Source organism: Equus asinus, chromosome X, assembly GCF_041296235.1.
Source record: "Equus asinus isolate D_3611 breed Donkey chromosome X, EquAss-T2T_v2, whole genome shotgun sequence".
Lineage (NCBI taxonomy): Eukaryota > Metazoa > Chordata > Mammalia > Perissodactyla > Equidae > Equus > Equus asinus.
Window position 1 is genome coordinate 135,100,127 of NC_091820.1, and position 16,693 is coordinate 135,116,819.

At 48.2% G+C, this 16,693-nt stretch overlaps 1 protein-coding gene across 1 annotated transcript; it reads left to right on the forward strand.

The window, feature by feature from the left end:
- The first annotated feature begins 3,609 nt into the window (after positions 1 to 3,609).
- LOC123282709 (melanoma-associated antigen 8-like) lies at positions 3,610 to 11,933 on the forward strand. The gene has a single exon (XM_070503135.1). It carries the CDS (start codon positions 9,487 to 9,489, stop codon positions 10,516 to 10,518), a length of 1,032 nt encoding a protein of 343 aa, XP_070359236.1. The 5' UTR covers positions 3,610 to 9,486; the 3' UTR covers positions 10,519 to 11,933.
- Positions 11,934 to 16,693: the final 4,760 nt, after the last annotated feature.

Here is a 16,693-nt window from a genome sequence, read left to right on the forward strand (position 1 = left end):
CAATCAATTTTAGAACACTTACATTGCCGTAAAAGAAACTCCATGCCCAGTATCTAATCATTCCCCATTCCCTCTTTCTCCTAGCTCCTCACAACCACTAATCTGCATTCTGTCTCTATGGACTTGTCTATTTCGGGACATTTCCTATAAATGGAATCATACAACATGTGGTCTTATGTGTCTGGCTTCTTTCACTTAGCATATGTGTTTAAGGTTCATCCATGTTATGGCATGGATCAGGACTTCATTCCTTTTTATGGCTGAATTATATTCCATTGTATGGATACACTACATTTTGTTTATCCGTTCATCCACTGATGGACATTTGGGTTGTTTCTACTTTGGGGATATTATGAATAATACTTCTCTGAAAATTGGTATACGAGTTTTTGTGTGGATGTATATTGTCATTTCTATGACATAAGGGTGAAGCTCAGAAATGCATGCATCTTCCTCTGTGTGGATACACCTGTGCCTGTAGGCTTGTGTGAACCGTAGAGTTATTACAGCTCTCCAAGTAGGAGAGGCATGAGAAACCAAAGGAACTATAAGTGATGTGAGAGCCGTTCACAGTTTCACTGTACTAAATGCAGTTTACGATCTGTTTGTGGTTCTTTGCACCATTAGGATATATTCCAAGAGGGGTGTACAATTAAATACTATGTTTCAAATTCACCTAAAATAATTATTCTCTGTGCAGTTATGCTTCCAATTGATAAACAGTATGGTTCATTTTTCTCAGCTTTTTTATTATTAGCAATTGCCTTTTATTAAATTTAGATTTGTTTTTTAATCGTGTAAGACATTTACATGGTTCCAAATCAAAACTATAAAGCAAGGTACATACAGAAAGATTTCGCTTCCATTCTTATCTTCTCCCTCCTGCGCCCCGATTCCCCGTTTAGCTAACTGGATTACTTGTCTGTCTTCAACCAAGAGTTTGGGGGGATGTTTTTGCTTGGGTCGGGCCAGAGGAACGCGGTTCCCACAGATTTTAATCATTAGTCTTGTCTGGATGTATTTGAAAGCTATTCATTCAAGTATTGTTCATCTTTATCGGGTAAATTTTTCCTGTGCTTGACGGCCTGTTCGGACACAGCTTTAGTCTCTAGATCTCTGTATCTATTTAAATTTATATCTCTTTAGTCAAAGCTCAGAAGAGATACCTATTTGCACGCCCCAGAAAGCGGTGGGTTTCGGTTTGTTGCATGACTGCCTATGGGAAGTAGTGAAAGATGGGCTATCACTGCATTCAAAACTCGGCAATCAACAACAAGGCCAGTGCAACTGATCCATGTGATCAACTGGTTTGAATGTGTGCATGTGTGTGTGCATATGTGTGTCTGTGTATGTGCTGTGTGTAGCGGCTAGAGGGCTCACGGTAGAAGGATAAGTTTGGTCTTTCAAAAGAATTTTTTTGCATTGTAAGGAAGATGCACACAGGCTTTCTGATGTCACCTGCTCTCAAGCAGAGCCTGTACAATTCTGTAAGGCTTTATATGAGGAGATGGTTTTCTCAAGTTTCCTGTCTGTCACAGAAGCAGATTCCCCTGTCCCTGTTGCACGGGGAGGCTTCTGGGTAGTGGTTGAGAAGTATCCCTACCGTAAGAACAGACACAGCTTGTGCCAACATATTCACGGCAAAGTGCTTTTAAGATAGATTGGTTAATCAAGTTGTCCTCTGGAATCTGCAGTGTGATGAGTGAAAGTTTTAGAACCCTTTTAATGACTTTTCCCTACTGTTCCATACACATTTCTGGTGCCGACTGGGCAGGACATGGGTTGTCACACATGGTTAGAGTCTCAGGCACGTTTTTATCAAGATTATCACATACCATAAATTCATCCTTTTAAAGTATACAATTCAAAGTGGCTTTTAGTATCTTCCCAAGATTTTGGAACCATCACCACTATCTAATTCCAGAACACTTTCATCATCCGGCATTCACTCTATGAATTTCACCAAAATGTTTCTATAACCCAAGATCTCAAAGATTTTCTCCTATTTTTTTTCTACAAATATTATAGTTTTAGGTCTTGTAGCTAAGTCTACCTTCAGTTTTGAGGTATGGGTTCAGGTTCATTTATTTTTTTGGAAATAGATGTACAATTATTCTAGCACCGTTTGGATGGCTTTTGGAACTAGGTAGAGGTCCTGGTCGCACAACTAAATGCCACTGAATTACTCACTTTGAAAGAGTTAATTTTATTATGTAAATTTTACCTCACTAATGTTTTTAAATGTCAGCAAGAAGTTTTTGTAGACATTGAAAAGCTGATTCTAAAATGTAGAATTAAGAATGCCTTTTTTGTAAATAAAATTTTATTAAAACACAGCAATGCCTCTTCATTTACTTGTTATCGATGGCTGGTTTTGCACTACAACAGCAGAGTTGCATAGTTGTGACAGAAACTGTATGACCCACAAACCTAACAAAACACAAAACGATTGCCAACTCCTGCTATATAGTAAGTCTGGAAATTAGGTTGTATGAGACCTCCAATACTACTATTCTTTTTTCAAATTTTTTTTGATTATTCTAGTTCTTTGTCTTTCCATAAAGGATCCTTCATTCTACATTTTAGAATCAGCCTTTTAATGTCTACAAAAGCTTCTTGCCAGAATTAAAAAAAAATTGAGGTAAAATTTATATAATAAAATTAACCCTTTGAAAGTGAATAATTCAGTGGCATTTAGTTGTGCAAGCAGGACCTCTACCTAGTTCCAAAGTATTTTCATCACCCCAAAAGGGAAACTCTTACCCAATAAGCAGTTTCTCTCCATTCCTCCCCACTCCAAGCCCCTGGCAACTACTAATCTGCATTCTGTCTCTATGGGGTTATCTAGTCTTCATATTTCATACAAATGAATCATACAATATGTGACCTTTTGAACTTTGCTATCTGGCTTCTTTCACTTGCTGTAATGTATTTGAGATCCATCCGTGTTGTAGCATGTACGAGACTTCATTCCTTTTTATGGCTGAATAATATTCCATCATACATATATGCCACAATTTGTTTATTCATTCATTCATTGATGGACATTAGGGCTGTTTCCACCTTCTGGCTATTGTGAATAGTGCTGCTATAAACGTGCGTGTCATGTACTTGTTTGAATATCTGTTTTCATCTCTTTGGGGTATGTACCTAGGAATGGAACTGAGAGAGCATACAGTAATTCTATGTTTAGCTTTTTGAGGAACTGCCAAATTGTTTCCTTCCTGCCGGAATTCTGATTGGGATTGTGATGAACCTATAGAATATTGTGAGGGTAATTAACATCTTAACAATACTGAGTCTTCTGATCCATGAAAACAGTATATCTTTCTAGGGTTTCATTTCATGTTTTTTGGTTCTATTGTAAATGACATTGATTTTTTTCCCCAATTTTCAATTTTTACAGCAATGATAGTTTCTATATTGTCTTTGTGTCCAGTGACATTGCTAAACTCACTTAGGAATTTTCAAAGTACACATCAATGTTATCTGCTAATGGAAACGGTTTTATTTTTTTTTTCCTTTTTCCTATCTATATATCTTTTATTTCTTGTTCTTGCTGTGTTACATTAGCCTAGATTTCCTTATTTTTATATGGTTTGAAAGAGTTTACATAAAATGGACATCCTGGCCTTTTCCCAGTCTTAGAGGGAAATCATTTAGTCTTTTACCATGAAACATGATGTTAGCTGTAGGGTTATTTTTTTGGTATTTGAATCGAGGAGCAAAAGCCGTATGGAGTTCCACGCCGAAGTCACTCACATAGAAACAAATAACCTAAGTAAATTAATAGCATATTCAACATAGCAGTGAGTTAAATAGACAAACAAGCTATCTTAGTCTGTTTGGATGACTATAAGAAAATGCCACAGACTGGGCGGCTTATAAACAATAAAAATTTATTTCTCACAGCTCTGGAGGCTGGAAGCCTGAGATCAGGGTGCCAGCATGGTGGGGTGAAGGCCCGCTTCTGGGTCATAGACTTCTCATTGTATCTCACATGGTGGAAGGGGCTAGGGCTCTCTCTGGAGCCCCTTTTATAAAATGCTAATCCCATTCATGAGTGCTCCACCCTCATGACTTAAGCACATCCCAAAGGTCCCATTTTTTAATCCTATCACAGCACACATTCGGATTTCAACACATGAATTTAGGAGGAACACAAACCTTTATACCAGAGCACAGGCTGTGTTCAATGAATGAAAATAAGATTTAACATTAGAAAATACTTCTATGTGTCATTCCTTGCATTAATAAATTCACAGAGAAAAAACCTTTGATCACATCAATGTGTATAGAAAAACCCTTTGAAAGATATTCATCACAAATTCATGGAAAAAACTATTAGCAAAATAAGATGAGAAGGGAATTTCCCTTTCCTCAAATTGGTAGCAAACTTACTGAAAGTTGAAATGTTAGAAGCATTCTTGTCAGGGACACGTCATAGATACGTGCTATTACCTCTACTTTTTGAAGATGCACTGAAATAACAGCCAGTGCTATGGATACACAAACAAATAAGAAATAATTGATATTTTGTGTTACAACATGATCATCTATCTAGCAAATTCAAAGGAATGGGTACATGGAACTGTCAATGAATAAAACACTTCAGGAAAATAGTGGATGGAAGATCACCACAGCAAAATCAAGACACTTCCCATGCCAAAGCAATAACTATTTAGAACATACAGGAAATCTCCCTATTCACAACTGCAAAAAAAAAATTAAATTTACCTAAGGAGAAACATTGCAAAAATAGAAAAGGTCTTTAGGGAGGCAATTATACAAGTTTACTGATAGATTCAGGTTAAAGAGTTCCCAAATAAATAGAGCAGTATACCATATACATAGACGGGAAGAGAATACTGTGAAAAGGCCAATTCTCCTTTTCCACAGACTTACAGATTTAGTACCTTAAGTTTAGCTGCTAAGATGGCAGTCCATCTTGGGCTTCTGCCTTCTGTTCCCAAAATCAACCCTGGAAAACTATAGACAGGATAACGAAAATTTTAAAAGTATCAACAATAAAATCTAAACAACAAAACAAGAGAAAGCCCTGGGGGAGACTGAAGACTCCAGTGAGCCTGTAGTTGTGCATGGGATGGGGGCATGGGGAGCACCAGGAAGTTGGGCGGGGCTGGAGGCTACAAAGATGCCGATGATAGGATGGGTAGGAGGGAAGGTTTCAAACTTCTGCTCCTGCTTCACTGCACACATCTGAAGCAGGGCTTCAGGCCACACAGGCCACTGGCCCAGGGGCAAAACCAGGACAGCGGGAAAGATGGGTCGATTGAGGCATTTGCCTCCAGAGTCTGTGATAATAACCACATGAAACCAGCTTAGTGGGTGAGGACTGGCCTTTCAAAAGATACTTATTTTAATAGTATTTAAAGAAGAGACTAGAATTAGAATAGCGAGGATCAGAGCAAATCACATGAAGAGAAGGTATTTCATCAAATAAGCATACACACATATAGTCTACATATAGCTATAAAGACCTAATAGGAACATACGTGCATATACACGTGCCTAGGTGCATACTCGCGTGGCATGTCCACACACGCGTCTAGAAGCACATATAAGCTACAAACCTGTTCTAGATGTAGATACAGGGCTCCTGCAGTGGGCAGAGATGTACAATGTATTTCTTACTAGGAAGGAGGATAAATGAGTGAAAATCCCTGCACTGAGCATGTAATAGGAGGTCACCATAAACCCGGAGGAGCATCTTGAAGCCCCCGCAGCTGCTCAGCCTCGTCAGCACAAACGCGACAGCGAAAAGAAATGGCTCGCCGAGTCCGGCTCGCTGGTGCCGAGACCCCACGGGAAGGGGGCTTCTCCTGTGAACCCCTCGGCCCTGGGCGCCGCAGCCCCCATCCAGCCCTTCCCCGGGATGGCAGCCCTTCTCGGCCAGGGTGGACAAGGACCCTCCCGAGGGAGGCCGGAGGGGTGCCCCGCCCCAGAGCACAGGCCCACAGAAGCCCTGCGCCCCTCCTGTGTGCTCTGGGGGACCCCGGGCAGGGCTGTCAGCCGAGAGCTACCCGCTCCCTCTGCAGCCAACAGGGGGTCAGAGCCTGGGGGTGATGGGCACAGATTCAGGGTGCAGGGGCAGGGGCCCAGGCCCGGCCAGAGACAAGGAGAGGAGCAGAGGGCTGGCAGAGGGACCCCCGGATGCCTCTCTGCCAGTGCTGTCAGCCCTGGGAGACCCGTGGCCACGGTGACCGGATGTGACGTCCCCTGGCTTCCGCCTCGGGGGCCTGGGGACGCGAGGGCCTAGCTGAGGGAGGCCGGATTCAGGGCAGCAGAGGGAAGGAGGCCAGTCCCGGCCAGGGGCCCAGGGAGCCCCAGGAAGGAGAACACTAGACCCAGGGCGTCCAGGTCTGCCTCTGCTGTCAGCCTTGAGGGACCCTGGGGGACGGGGGATGGACAGGCTGAGCCCCCGCCCCCTCCTCAGAGGAGCCTGCTGGGGAGGGCCCGGGCGAGGGAGCGGACTCAGGGGAAGAGGCGGGGCCAGGCCATGCTGGGGGTCAGGGAAGGAGCAGAGGGTGGCCAAGGACACCAGGGAGTAACCCCCCACTGGCCCCTGCCATCAGCCCTGGGCGTCCCCGGGTTTAGTGGCCTGAGGTGACCTCCACAGACTTCCCGTGGGGTCTCAGGGGAGTGAGGGCCTCAGGTCCACAGAGGGAGGGTCCGGGGACCTGACAGGCTCAAGCTAAGGACCCTGAGGGAAGACAAAGGGGACCCCACAGAAACACGCCCCTGCCGTAAGCACCGGGAGGCCCTGGGGCGCCCTCACCAGTGGCGGCCTTTCCTGCCTTTCGCATCCTGATCTGAGAGAAACTGGGGACTCAGTCATAGGAACAGCACATGAGGGGGTGGAGAGGGCGGCCCAGGGTCTGCTGGTGTCCCCGGGAGACGCCGAGGGAGGGCTGAGGACCCTGGACCCCAGGACAGAGAGGGAGCCTGTGGCCCTGCGCTCGGGCTTGGGAGGCCCCAGAGAGGGCCACCTCAGGAGGCGTGTCCAGCCTTCTGCCTCCGGAGTCTTCAGGGGGTGAGGACTGTGACTTCAGGTCAGCCGAGGGTGGGGTCCCCGGACCCCGAGAGACGACTGAGCAGACCCCCAGCCCAGGCATAGGCGACCCCAGCAGAAATCTGCCCCTGTGGTCAGTCCTGCGAGGCCAGGCAGGATGTCAGGAGGGGCGGCCTGTCCACTTCCTGCTCAGTGTCTCAGTGGCATCGTGGCCTTGGCCTGCAGGATGCTACTTCGGGTTAGCAGAAGGGAAGGTTCCAGGCCTGGCCAGGAGTAACTAGGAATACCTTGAGGACACTGAGGGGACTCCCACCCCAGGCAGAGGGGGGCCCACTGAAATCGGCCCTGCCCCTGTCACCCTGAAGACCCCAGGCAGGGGTGGCAGCAGGTGGTGCAGCCCACTCACCTCTGCCTCGAGCTCTGCCAGGTGAGGCCTTGTTCTGTGGGGCGTCGGCGGGTCAGCAGAGGGAGCCACATCTGGTCAGCAGAGGAAGGGGTCCCGGATCTGCCCGGACTCCAGACAAGGAGCCTTTGGGAGGAACGGAGGGCATGGAGGTTCCCCCCACCCCAGAAGAGAAGGGACCTCACAGAGGCCAGCTTCCCCTGTTCTCGGCCCAGGGAGGCCCCGGGGCAGGGAGGGCTGGCTGTGGCCTGCTGGGATTCCTGACACATGCTTGGGGATGGGGGATCTCAGGGAGGTGAGGCCTTGGTCTGAGGGGCACAACAGGTCAGCTGAGGGCAGAGTCCCAGGATCTTCTGGGTGTCAGGGTGAGGAACGCCCCTGAGGACTGAGTGTACCCCCCACCTCAGCAAAGAAAGGATGGCACAGAGTCCGGCTGTCCCCTGTTCTCAGCCCTGGAAGGAACAGTCAGCAGTGGTCCCACATGGCACGCTCACTTATAGCCTGGGCGGGAAGGTGGAGGGTCCTCAGGAGGAGAGGGCCTGGTCTAAGGGGGAGATGTCAGCTGTCCCAGGTGGGGGACTGGGAGGAAGGGCAGGCCCCAGCAGAAGGAAAGACGAATAACCTACAGGAGGTCTGGGGGAACCCCCACCCCAGGACACGGGGGCTGGTCCCCGCTGCCAGCCTTTTGGGATGTCAGCAGTGGGTGCGGGTGGGTGGGTGTGGATGTGCAGCCTCCTCCCGTTTCTCTCAGAGGCTCAGGGAGGAGAGGACCTTGGTCTGCGAGGACAACGTCAGGTCATCTGAGGAAGCACATCTGGTCAGCTGACATACATTCCAAGAGTCAAGGACCCCGAGGGAGGAGTGAGTGTACCCCCATGGCCAGGACAAAGAGGGGGCCCACAGAAATCTGGCCTGGCCCTGCTGTCAGCCCTGGCACCCTGGCAGGGCCTTTCTGGCTGAGCCCATTCTCGTTTCCTGACCGGTGGTGTCGGGAAGGGGGCAAGGGCCTTGGTCAGAGGGTCTGGACTCAGGTCAGCAGAGGCAGGATCCCAGGCCCTGGCCGGGGTCATGGTGAGGACTGAGGGGACCCCACACCCCAGGAGGCACCAGGATCGGTGGGTGGATTGAGTTTCCCTCACATCCTCTTCCTCTGTCTTCGGGACATGGGGCCTTGGCCTAAAGAGGGTGGCCTCAGGTCAACAGATGGAGTTGACCCAGGCCCTGCATGGTGTCGAGGTGAAGACAGAGCACAGCACCCATCCCAGGACAGATGGAACCCACAGAGTTTGGTCACCCCTTCTTGTCCCTTGGTGCCTCCTGTTAGCCCCTGGGCAGGTGTGGCCAGATGTGAGGCCCCCTCACTTCCTTCTGCTCAATCTCAGGGGTCTGTGGTCTTGTTCTGAGAGGTTTGCTTCAGGGCAGCAGTGGGGTGGGGCCCAGGCCAGGACAGGGGAGAGGTGAGGACCCTGAGTGAGCTCGGAGGGGACCGCCCACCCCAGAACAGTGGGGACCTCACAGAGTCTGGCCCACCCCTCCTGTCAGCCCTGGTGTCCCCGGGCTGTGCTTGCTTGCTGTCTGCACCCTGAGGTGCCCCGTGTTTCCTCCTCCAGGAACCTGGAGGTGAAGGCCTTGGTCTGAGGCTTGTGTCCCCAGGTCACAGATAGAGGAGGCCCAGGCAGTGCCAGGACTCAAGTCGAGGGACAAACCCCGAATATGCATCCAGGGGCGCCCCCACGCCAGAACTGAAGAGACCCTGCAGACCTCGAGCCCACCACACCCCAGCCCACCACCAGCACCAGAACCTCAGGCTGTGCTGGGTCCTCCCTGAGGAGCCCTATCACTTCTTCCCTCAGATCCCTAGGGCACAGGCCGCCCTGGACAACAGATCCCTGTGAAGCCGAGAGCACGCCTAAGAAGAGACCTGTAAGTCACCGTTGTCAGAGCCACCAAGGGTGGGTTTCTGAGCTGAGGCCACTCACAACTCTCTCCCTCCTAGGCCCGTGGGTCTCTGTCAGTCACCCCCTGCCCACACTCCTGCCCGCTGCCTGACATGAATCTAGGTAGGATGGGTGAGCTCTGCAAGCGTGAGGAAGACCATCAGGACCCAAGAGAGGCCCAGGGCCTGGTGGATGCGCAGCTGTCTGGGGCTGAGGAGGAGGAGGCCATATCCCCCTCATCCTCCCCCTCTGTCCCCTTCCTGGGCACCCTGGAGGAGGTGGCTGTGGCTGCGACCACGAGTCCTGAACAGGGCCATCCGAGTGCTCAACCCTCCCCCACTGCCATGGCAGCCACTCCATGGAGCCAGTCCAGAGACAACGGCTCCAGCATCCAAGATGAGGAGGGACCAAGGGTCTGGGAGGACCCTGGAGATGCCAACTCCTCGCTCCAAGATGCACTACGTTTGAAGGTCTCTGACCTGGTGGGGTTCCTGCTTCTCAAGTATCGCACAAAGGAGCCCACCACAAAGGCGGAGATGCTGAATACGGTCCTCAGAGATTACCAGGACCATTTCCCTGTGATCTTCAGACAAGCCTCTGAGCACATGCAGCTTGTCTTTGGCATTGACGTGAAGGAAGTGGACCCCAGTGACCACTCTTATGTCCTGGTCACCACCCTGGGCCTCACCTACGATGGGATGCTGAGTGGTGAGCAGAGCATGCCCAAGACTGGCCTCCTGGTGATGCTCCTGGGTGTGATCCACCTGCAGGGTGACTGTGTCCCTGAGGAGGACGTCTGGGAAGCACTGAGTGTCATGGGGGTGCGTGCCGGGAGGGAGCACTTCATCTACGGGGAGCCCAGGGAGCTTATCACTAAAGTTTGGGTGCGGGAGCAGTACGTGGAGTACCGGCAGGTGCCCAGCAGCGATCCTGCTCGCTACGAGTTCCTGTGGGGTCCCAGGGCCCACGCTGAAACCAGCAAGATGAAAGTCCTGGAGTATTTCCTCAGGGTCAGTAGCAGGGATCCCAATCCCTTCCTCCAGCTGTGTGAAGAGGCTGTGAGTGATGAGGAAGGGGCACCTGAGCCCGAGGGCGGCCAGGCACGGGGCAGGCCCATGCCCAGCACCTTCTCCTGCTGGGCATGAAGTGAGGCCGCTTCTTCACTGCGTGTTTCATGAGAGAGCAGTGAGTGTCCTAAGTAGTGGAGGGGCGAGGTGGGAGGCCACTGTGGATAGCGTCTGTGGGTTCTTGTTCTCTGTGATGGATCCTGGAGATGGATCTTGGTTTCTGTTAGGAATTTTTCAAATGTTTCTTTTTAATAGAAGGTTTAATTTGCTTCAGCGCCTAAGTTTTGAATGACCTTGATCACATATGAATTTGTACTTATCCAGTCCAAGAGTAGGAGTTTTGCTATTTTGTAAAAGTAATTGGGACACCTTCTATCATAGTCTGTGATCCGAACTGGATGACATGGCCCTGGAACAGCAATTTCCTGGAAATGTGAATGAACTTATCTGTCAAAATGATGGAGTCTAGAAATCCAGAAATAAATATAGAAGGTACTTAATTCTTGCCTTCCTATCCCTTCTTGTCTGTCAGACTATGAAACTAAAAGACATAAGTCTACCCGGATTTGCTTGAGTGAATCAAGAAAGTCAGAGAAATTTAATCTGCATAAATAAGACCCCTGCTCACTGGCTCATTTCTTCCTCAGACTTTTGCTGAGCCTCTGCTCTCTGGAAGGCCCTGTGTCAGTAGTGGGTACATGAGGATAAGCAGGGCACCCCCCACCCGTAGAATGAGAGTTTAGTAGCCACAGTCCTAGAAGGAAGATGGTGAGGTCTCCCCTCCAGGACAAGTCAAAGAAGGTGGGAGGTGGTGCAGCCCCAGGGGAGCACGCTCACTTGTAAACGCGCCAAGCCAGGGCAGTGTGGGTCTTCGGGAAACTGCGATTCCTTGTGTGGGAGTTGATTATCATGAAGCTCGGTGGTGGCAATGGCCAGACTCACAGTGTGTCTTAGGGCTGAGGGGCAAGTCTGAACTGGAAAATTTCTCTGAAGACTTTCTTAGGGATCACGGGTAACCAGAGAGAAATCTCCTCCTGGGCAGGAAGGGAAGGTGTCCTGGGCTCTTGTCTCATTGCAGTTGAACACAGTGAAGAACATGGTGTTTGACAGCCATCCATCTGCATGGATTTCCCAAGAAATACGATCACATTCCTTTGAAGTGATGCCCAGAAGTCAGTGGCCTGGCACTCCTCTCCCAGGCCTGGGAGAACCAGAGCCCACAGCATAAATTAGGTGTTAATCTTAATTGAGTTTAGTTGGCCAATTGTAATCAAGGGCTAGATTTTGGTGGGGTGAAATGAAAGGAAGTAGTGGTCTGGATGAAGAGCAGCTTGGAGGGAGGCAAGGAGTCGGTCCTTGACTCTGTTTCTAGGAGCTCTGTGTTCCATCCAGCTGGGAAGACTCCCCCACCCCCGAATTTTCACATATATCCTCTAGCTGGGAGGATCTACTGAGTTTCATTTGTGAAACATCCTTTTTGGCTCATTAGTTATTTCGTGTCCTGTTGAGCTGCATGTTCTCTAATACGACCTGGACAACAAACAAACAAAATCCCAGAGGAGAGAGTGGAAGGTCTGGAATCAAAACAATCCTAGAAATAACTGCCAGTCCTCAAAGTTCCCATGTATACCAGGCACTGTGCCAGGTGTTTTCAATCATCCCATCCGTTCCCGAAGTCCTACAAGACAGGGCTCACCAACCCACTGCCTTCGCAGAGGAAGAGCCCGAGGGTCATAGCGCTTGGTAACTTTCCCCGGATCACATGGCTAGTAAGCGACAGACAGACTAGACAACGGTCTGGATTCATCTAGAGCCCACGCTGTTGCCACTCATCCCAGCCTGCGGCCCACCTTCTGACTCCTCATTCATTTCTCTTCCCAGTTCTCCATGATGTCTCTCAGGTGACAAAATTAGGACCCTGAGGCCCAGCTAGTGAAAGCAGGCCTAAAGAACGAAGGCAACAATGAGAATCAAATACAATTTGGGGATGGCCTGAGGCTTGTTGAGGGCTGATTCCTCCGGGTGTCTCCATTTCTGTCCAGTCTCAGCACTTTTCCACATGACAGCACCCTTCCCCTGGTCTTTCCCCGTGTGTCCTCCTGTCCAACTCTGGAACCTGGCTGGCTTACAGGGTCTTTGCTGCCGCCCTCTCTGAAGGTTGCACAGGACCTCCTGCCCTCCCCGTGACACAGAGCATTCCTACTCCCTGCAGGGGTCCCCGTGCCCTCCCATAGCTCACCCTCGATCCTGTCGGAGAGCCACAGCCACTTTCATGGGAAAGGTTACTCTGGACTGTGACGTTTAGACAACTGGTCATCCCTCCCTGGGAGCCTTCGACACACTTGCTGTTTGTCAAATGGGCTGTGAGTAGAGTCTCATGGCGCCTATAATCTACTGGGACCTGAGATACAACCCTGAATCTACACAGAGGGTTTGTGAAGCCATCCTGGTGCTTGCAGTAGGACTTTAACGGGCTCCTTATTTGATGCTGGGAACTGAACACATACACAGGTGAAAGAGCTGATTAAAGTGGTCAGAAACTAACGCCTCATCACAAGCAGTAGATGAGGAGGAATCATCCACTGAAGCCAAATTCCTGCTAGCCCTGGAATCCTCCTAGGAGGTGAGAAATGGTTCTCTGGTAGACATGTTGGTCAAATTTAGAAAGCAAATATAACCATTCTCCCACTGTGTCTTGTCTGGTACCTGCCCCCCAGGAAAGTCCTGTCTTTCAGTGAGCCTGGGGGCACCTATGCCGCTGTTCAGGGAAGTTCAGTCATGTGGAGGGTAGACGAGACTCACAGGTTAAGATTTCACCCCTGCATCAGAAGGAAGCCTACTGAGATTATAGACGGTATCGCAAAGGGAGTGCAGAAAAGTGCCATAGAGCAAAGAAGGCGACCCTCCCTGCTGAGATTGACAAGATACTCTTAAAATGAGATGTGGTTCTGTATTTGAGAGCATCCATTGCACAGTAGGCACTTAACACTTCAGGGGCTTTCAAGGCAAATGTGACCTCAGAAACTCCTCCACACAATGAACACGGATGTCGTCCTAACAAGTTATAATGGTTGCTTTGTGTTGGGCACCTACTATGTAACAGGGCATGGGAGAGACTTCAGTGCTTATCCATATCTTGTCTAGCTGCCTTTCCTGGACACAGGAGACACTACATTGCCAGGCCACTTGTAGTCACGGAGGGTCATGTGACAATCCTTTGCCAGGGCAGACCTGAGCAGAAGCATTGTTTGTCACATCCAGGCATTTGAGAGACGGTATACCAGTTCCATTCTCTCTCTCTCTCAATTCACCAGTAAACATGGTAACCCCGTGTTGAGATGGTGGAACCAAAAGATGGAAGCAGCCTGGATCCCTGAGTCACCTAGAATGGAAGGTGTCTGGTAAACTGCATCAGAATTTATGTGCACAACAAATACACTTTTGTTGTGTTAGCCTTTCAAATGTCAGGGTTGGTCTGTTGCCCACGCTAGCAGTAACTTTAATTGACATAGCTGCTATTGCTGTTGTTAGGTTTATAAAAATACTTTGTAATATACAGATTAATATATATTGCATGTATTATATATTACATATATTGCATATATTCCTATAAAAAATTCTAAAATAGAGCTAAATCACAATTTCTCCATTTACAAAAATCTTCCCAAGTTCATCCCTCTCCTCTGAGTTTGCCACCAATAACATATTGCTATATGCTATTTCAAAGCTTATTCTAGGCTTTTTCATAAATAAATGTGCTATGAAATATGTGGCATTTTTTTTAATGTGCATAGGTAATGACGTACATATTGATCTCTCACTTTCCTTTGCCACCTAATAAGATGGATGCGGGATATTCCCATGACAGCACATATAGATATAGGTCACTTCTGCAAAAACACCAAATAACCTTATTCAAAAATTGGCAAAGGAATTGAATAGAAATTTCTCCAAAGAACATATACACGTGGCCAATAAGCAAATGAAAAGATGCCCAACATCACTAATCATTAGGGAAATGCAAATCAAAACCACAATGAGATACAATCTCACACCCATTCAGATGGCTATTATCCCCCCACCCCTCCCAAAAAAGAGCCCAGAAATTAAGACCTGTTGAAGAGGATGTTGAGAAATTGGAACCATTGTGCATGGTTGGTGGGAATGTATGATGACACCACTGCTGGGGAAAACAGTATGGCAGTTCCTCAAAAAATTAAACATACAATTTGCATATGACCCAGCAATCCCATTTCTGAGTATGTACCACAAAGAATTGAAAGCTGGGTCTCAAAAAGATATTTGTACACCCATGTTCATAGCAGCATGATTCATAGTAGCTAAAATGTGGGTATGACATTGTGATTTTGAGAAAAATATGTATTTGGTCATTCAGATGATCAACATATATTTCTCATATATATTTGTTCCTTGTCCAGGGTTCCTGACTCACAGCTCCCAAAGCCCTTGGGATTTTCTAAGCATTGAGAGTGACAGAGGTGTCTCTTGTTATGTTAATGAGCTGACTTTTGGACCCCATCCAAGGATGGGGGCTGATTGCCAGGAGAACCAAGCATATGATTAGAGGGTTGGAATTCTCAGTTCCACTTTCCCAACCCCTATGAAGGGGAGAGGGCCTAGAGGTTGAATCAGTCACCAATGGCCACTGATTTAATCACTCACGACAATGTAATGAAGTCTCCATAAAAACCCAAGAGGACAGGGTTTGGAGAGCTTCCAGGTTGGTGAAGACGTGGAGATTCGGAGACAGTGGTCTGCCTGGAGAGGGCATGGAAGCTCTGTGCCCCTTCCTATTGTCGACGCAAATAATCCATAACCAACCTATAAATCAAAATTGGGGTGAGTTTATTATGAACCAGAGTGAGGATTATAACCCGGAAGGCCTTAGAAGGCATTCCAGAGAAGCATGAGTTTCAGTACAGTCTTCTATCTTTTTAGAACAAAGAAGATACATTAAACACCCCCAGGATACATTTTCAAAGAGGTATTCAGTTGCAAATTAGCAGGTCAACATGATGCCAGGAAAAGAACTAATTTGGGCGTTACCAATAGGGCATTACCAATAGGGTGTTGTCACCAAGAGGGCCTAGGAGGGGAAGTATGCATTCTTTGTCTCAAGAGAGATTCCTTTAGTGGATAAGCAGATGTACAATGTATGTTTGATAGGCCATAAGTCAGGCTTTCTAGTTCAAGCCAAATCAGTTTTGAAGTCGAACAGTTACCCCATATACTTCAATATGTGAAAATCTCTTATCACTATGTACCTTGCCCTATGCAGCTCTACATCTGTCTGTGCCTGAGTTATATCCTTTCACAATAATCCAGTGATCTAGTAAGTAATGTTTCTCTGAGTTCTGTGAGCTGCTCTAGCAAATTAATTTAACCTGAGGAGGGTGTCGTGGGAACCTCTGATTTTTAGCCAGTTGGTCAGAAGTATATAATAACCTGCATTCGCAATTGGCACCCTGAGTTGGAGGGGGTCATTGGAACCTCCAACCTATAGCCGTTCAACGAGAAGCACGGGTAACAACCTGGGTTTACAACCGGCATCTGAAGTCGGGGGGTGGGGCAGTCTTGTAGGACTGAACCCTTTACCTCCGGAATCTGGTGCTGTCTCCAGGTAGATAGTGTCAGAATTGAGTTGAATTCTTGGTGACAAATAGAATTGGCAAGCAATAGGATATATTGGAGTATATGAGGAAGCCATTTGGTGTAAACCTAATTCAGCCTGACCTTGTTTTTCCAAAAGGGCCTGACTGTGGCTGTTGAGCATGCAGTGTATATCTGCTTTAGACATTCCCTATGGCAAGAACAAAGGCCCTTGAGATAAAGGTGCAACTTCCCTCCCCCTCCCAACGTTGGCATTTCCTTAAAGATTAAGCATCTTTCCTTAGGCTAGGAACTGATTGCTGCGCTCACCTGTGACCACTCAGCTCGAGACAACAGACTTGCTTCCTGCTGCGCCTGCCAAGATAGCAGACCCTCTACCTGCTGGGTCTATCAAGGGCTGTGCCGACAGGGCAATCTTGTGACTATCGTAAGAGGGACATTTCAATCATATGTGAAACATCCTCTTTGAGGGTATATAACCACTCTGTATACCCCCACTTCTTTGGAGTGCTCCGCTCCTTTGTGGAAGGACTCTCCTGGGCCATGGTCCTCACATTCTAGCTCAGAATAAACTCTCCCAAATTTTCATTTATAGATTGGTTATGGATTATTTTCGTCCACA

Bases quoted from the DNA above. Each gene is read 5' to 3' on its own strand.
- LOC123282709 (XM_070503135.1), top strand. From the start codon at position 9,487: ATGAATCTAGGTAGGATGGGTGAGCTCTGCAAGCGTGAGGAAGACCAT.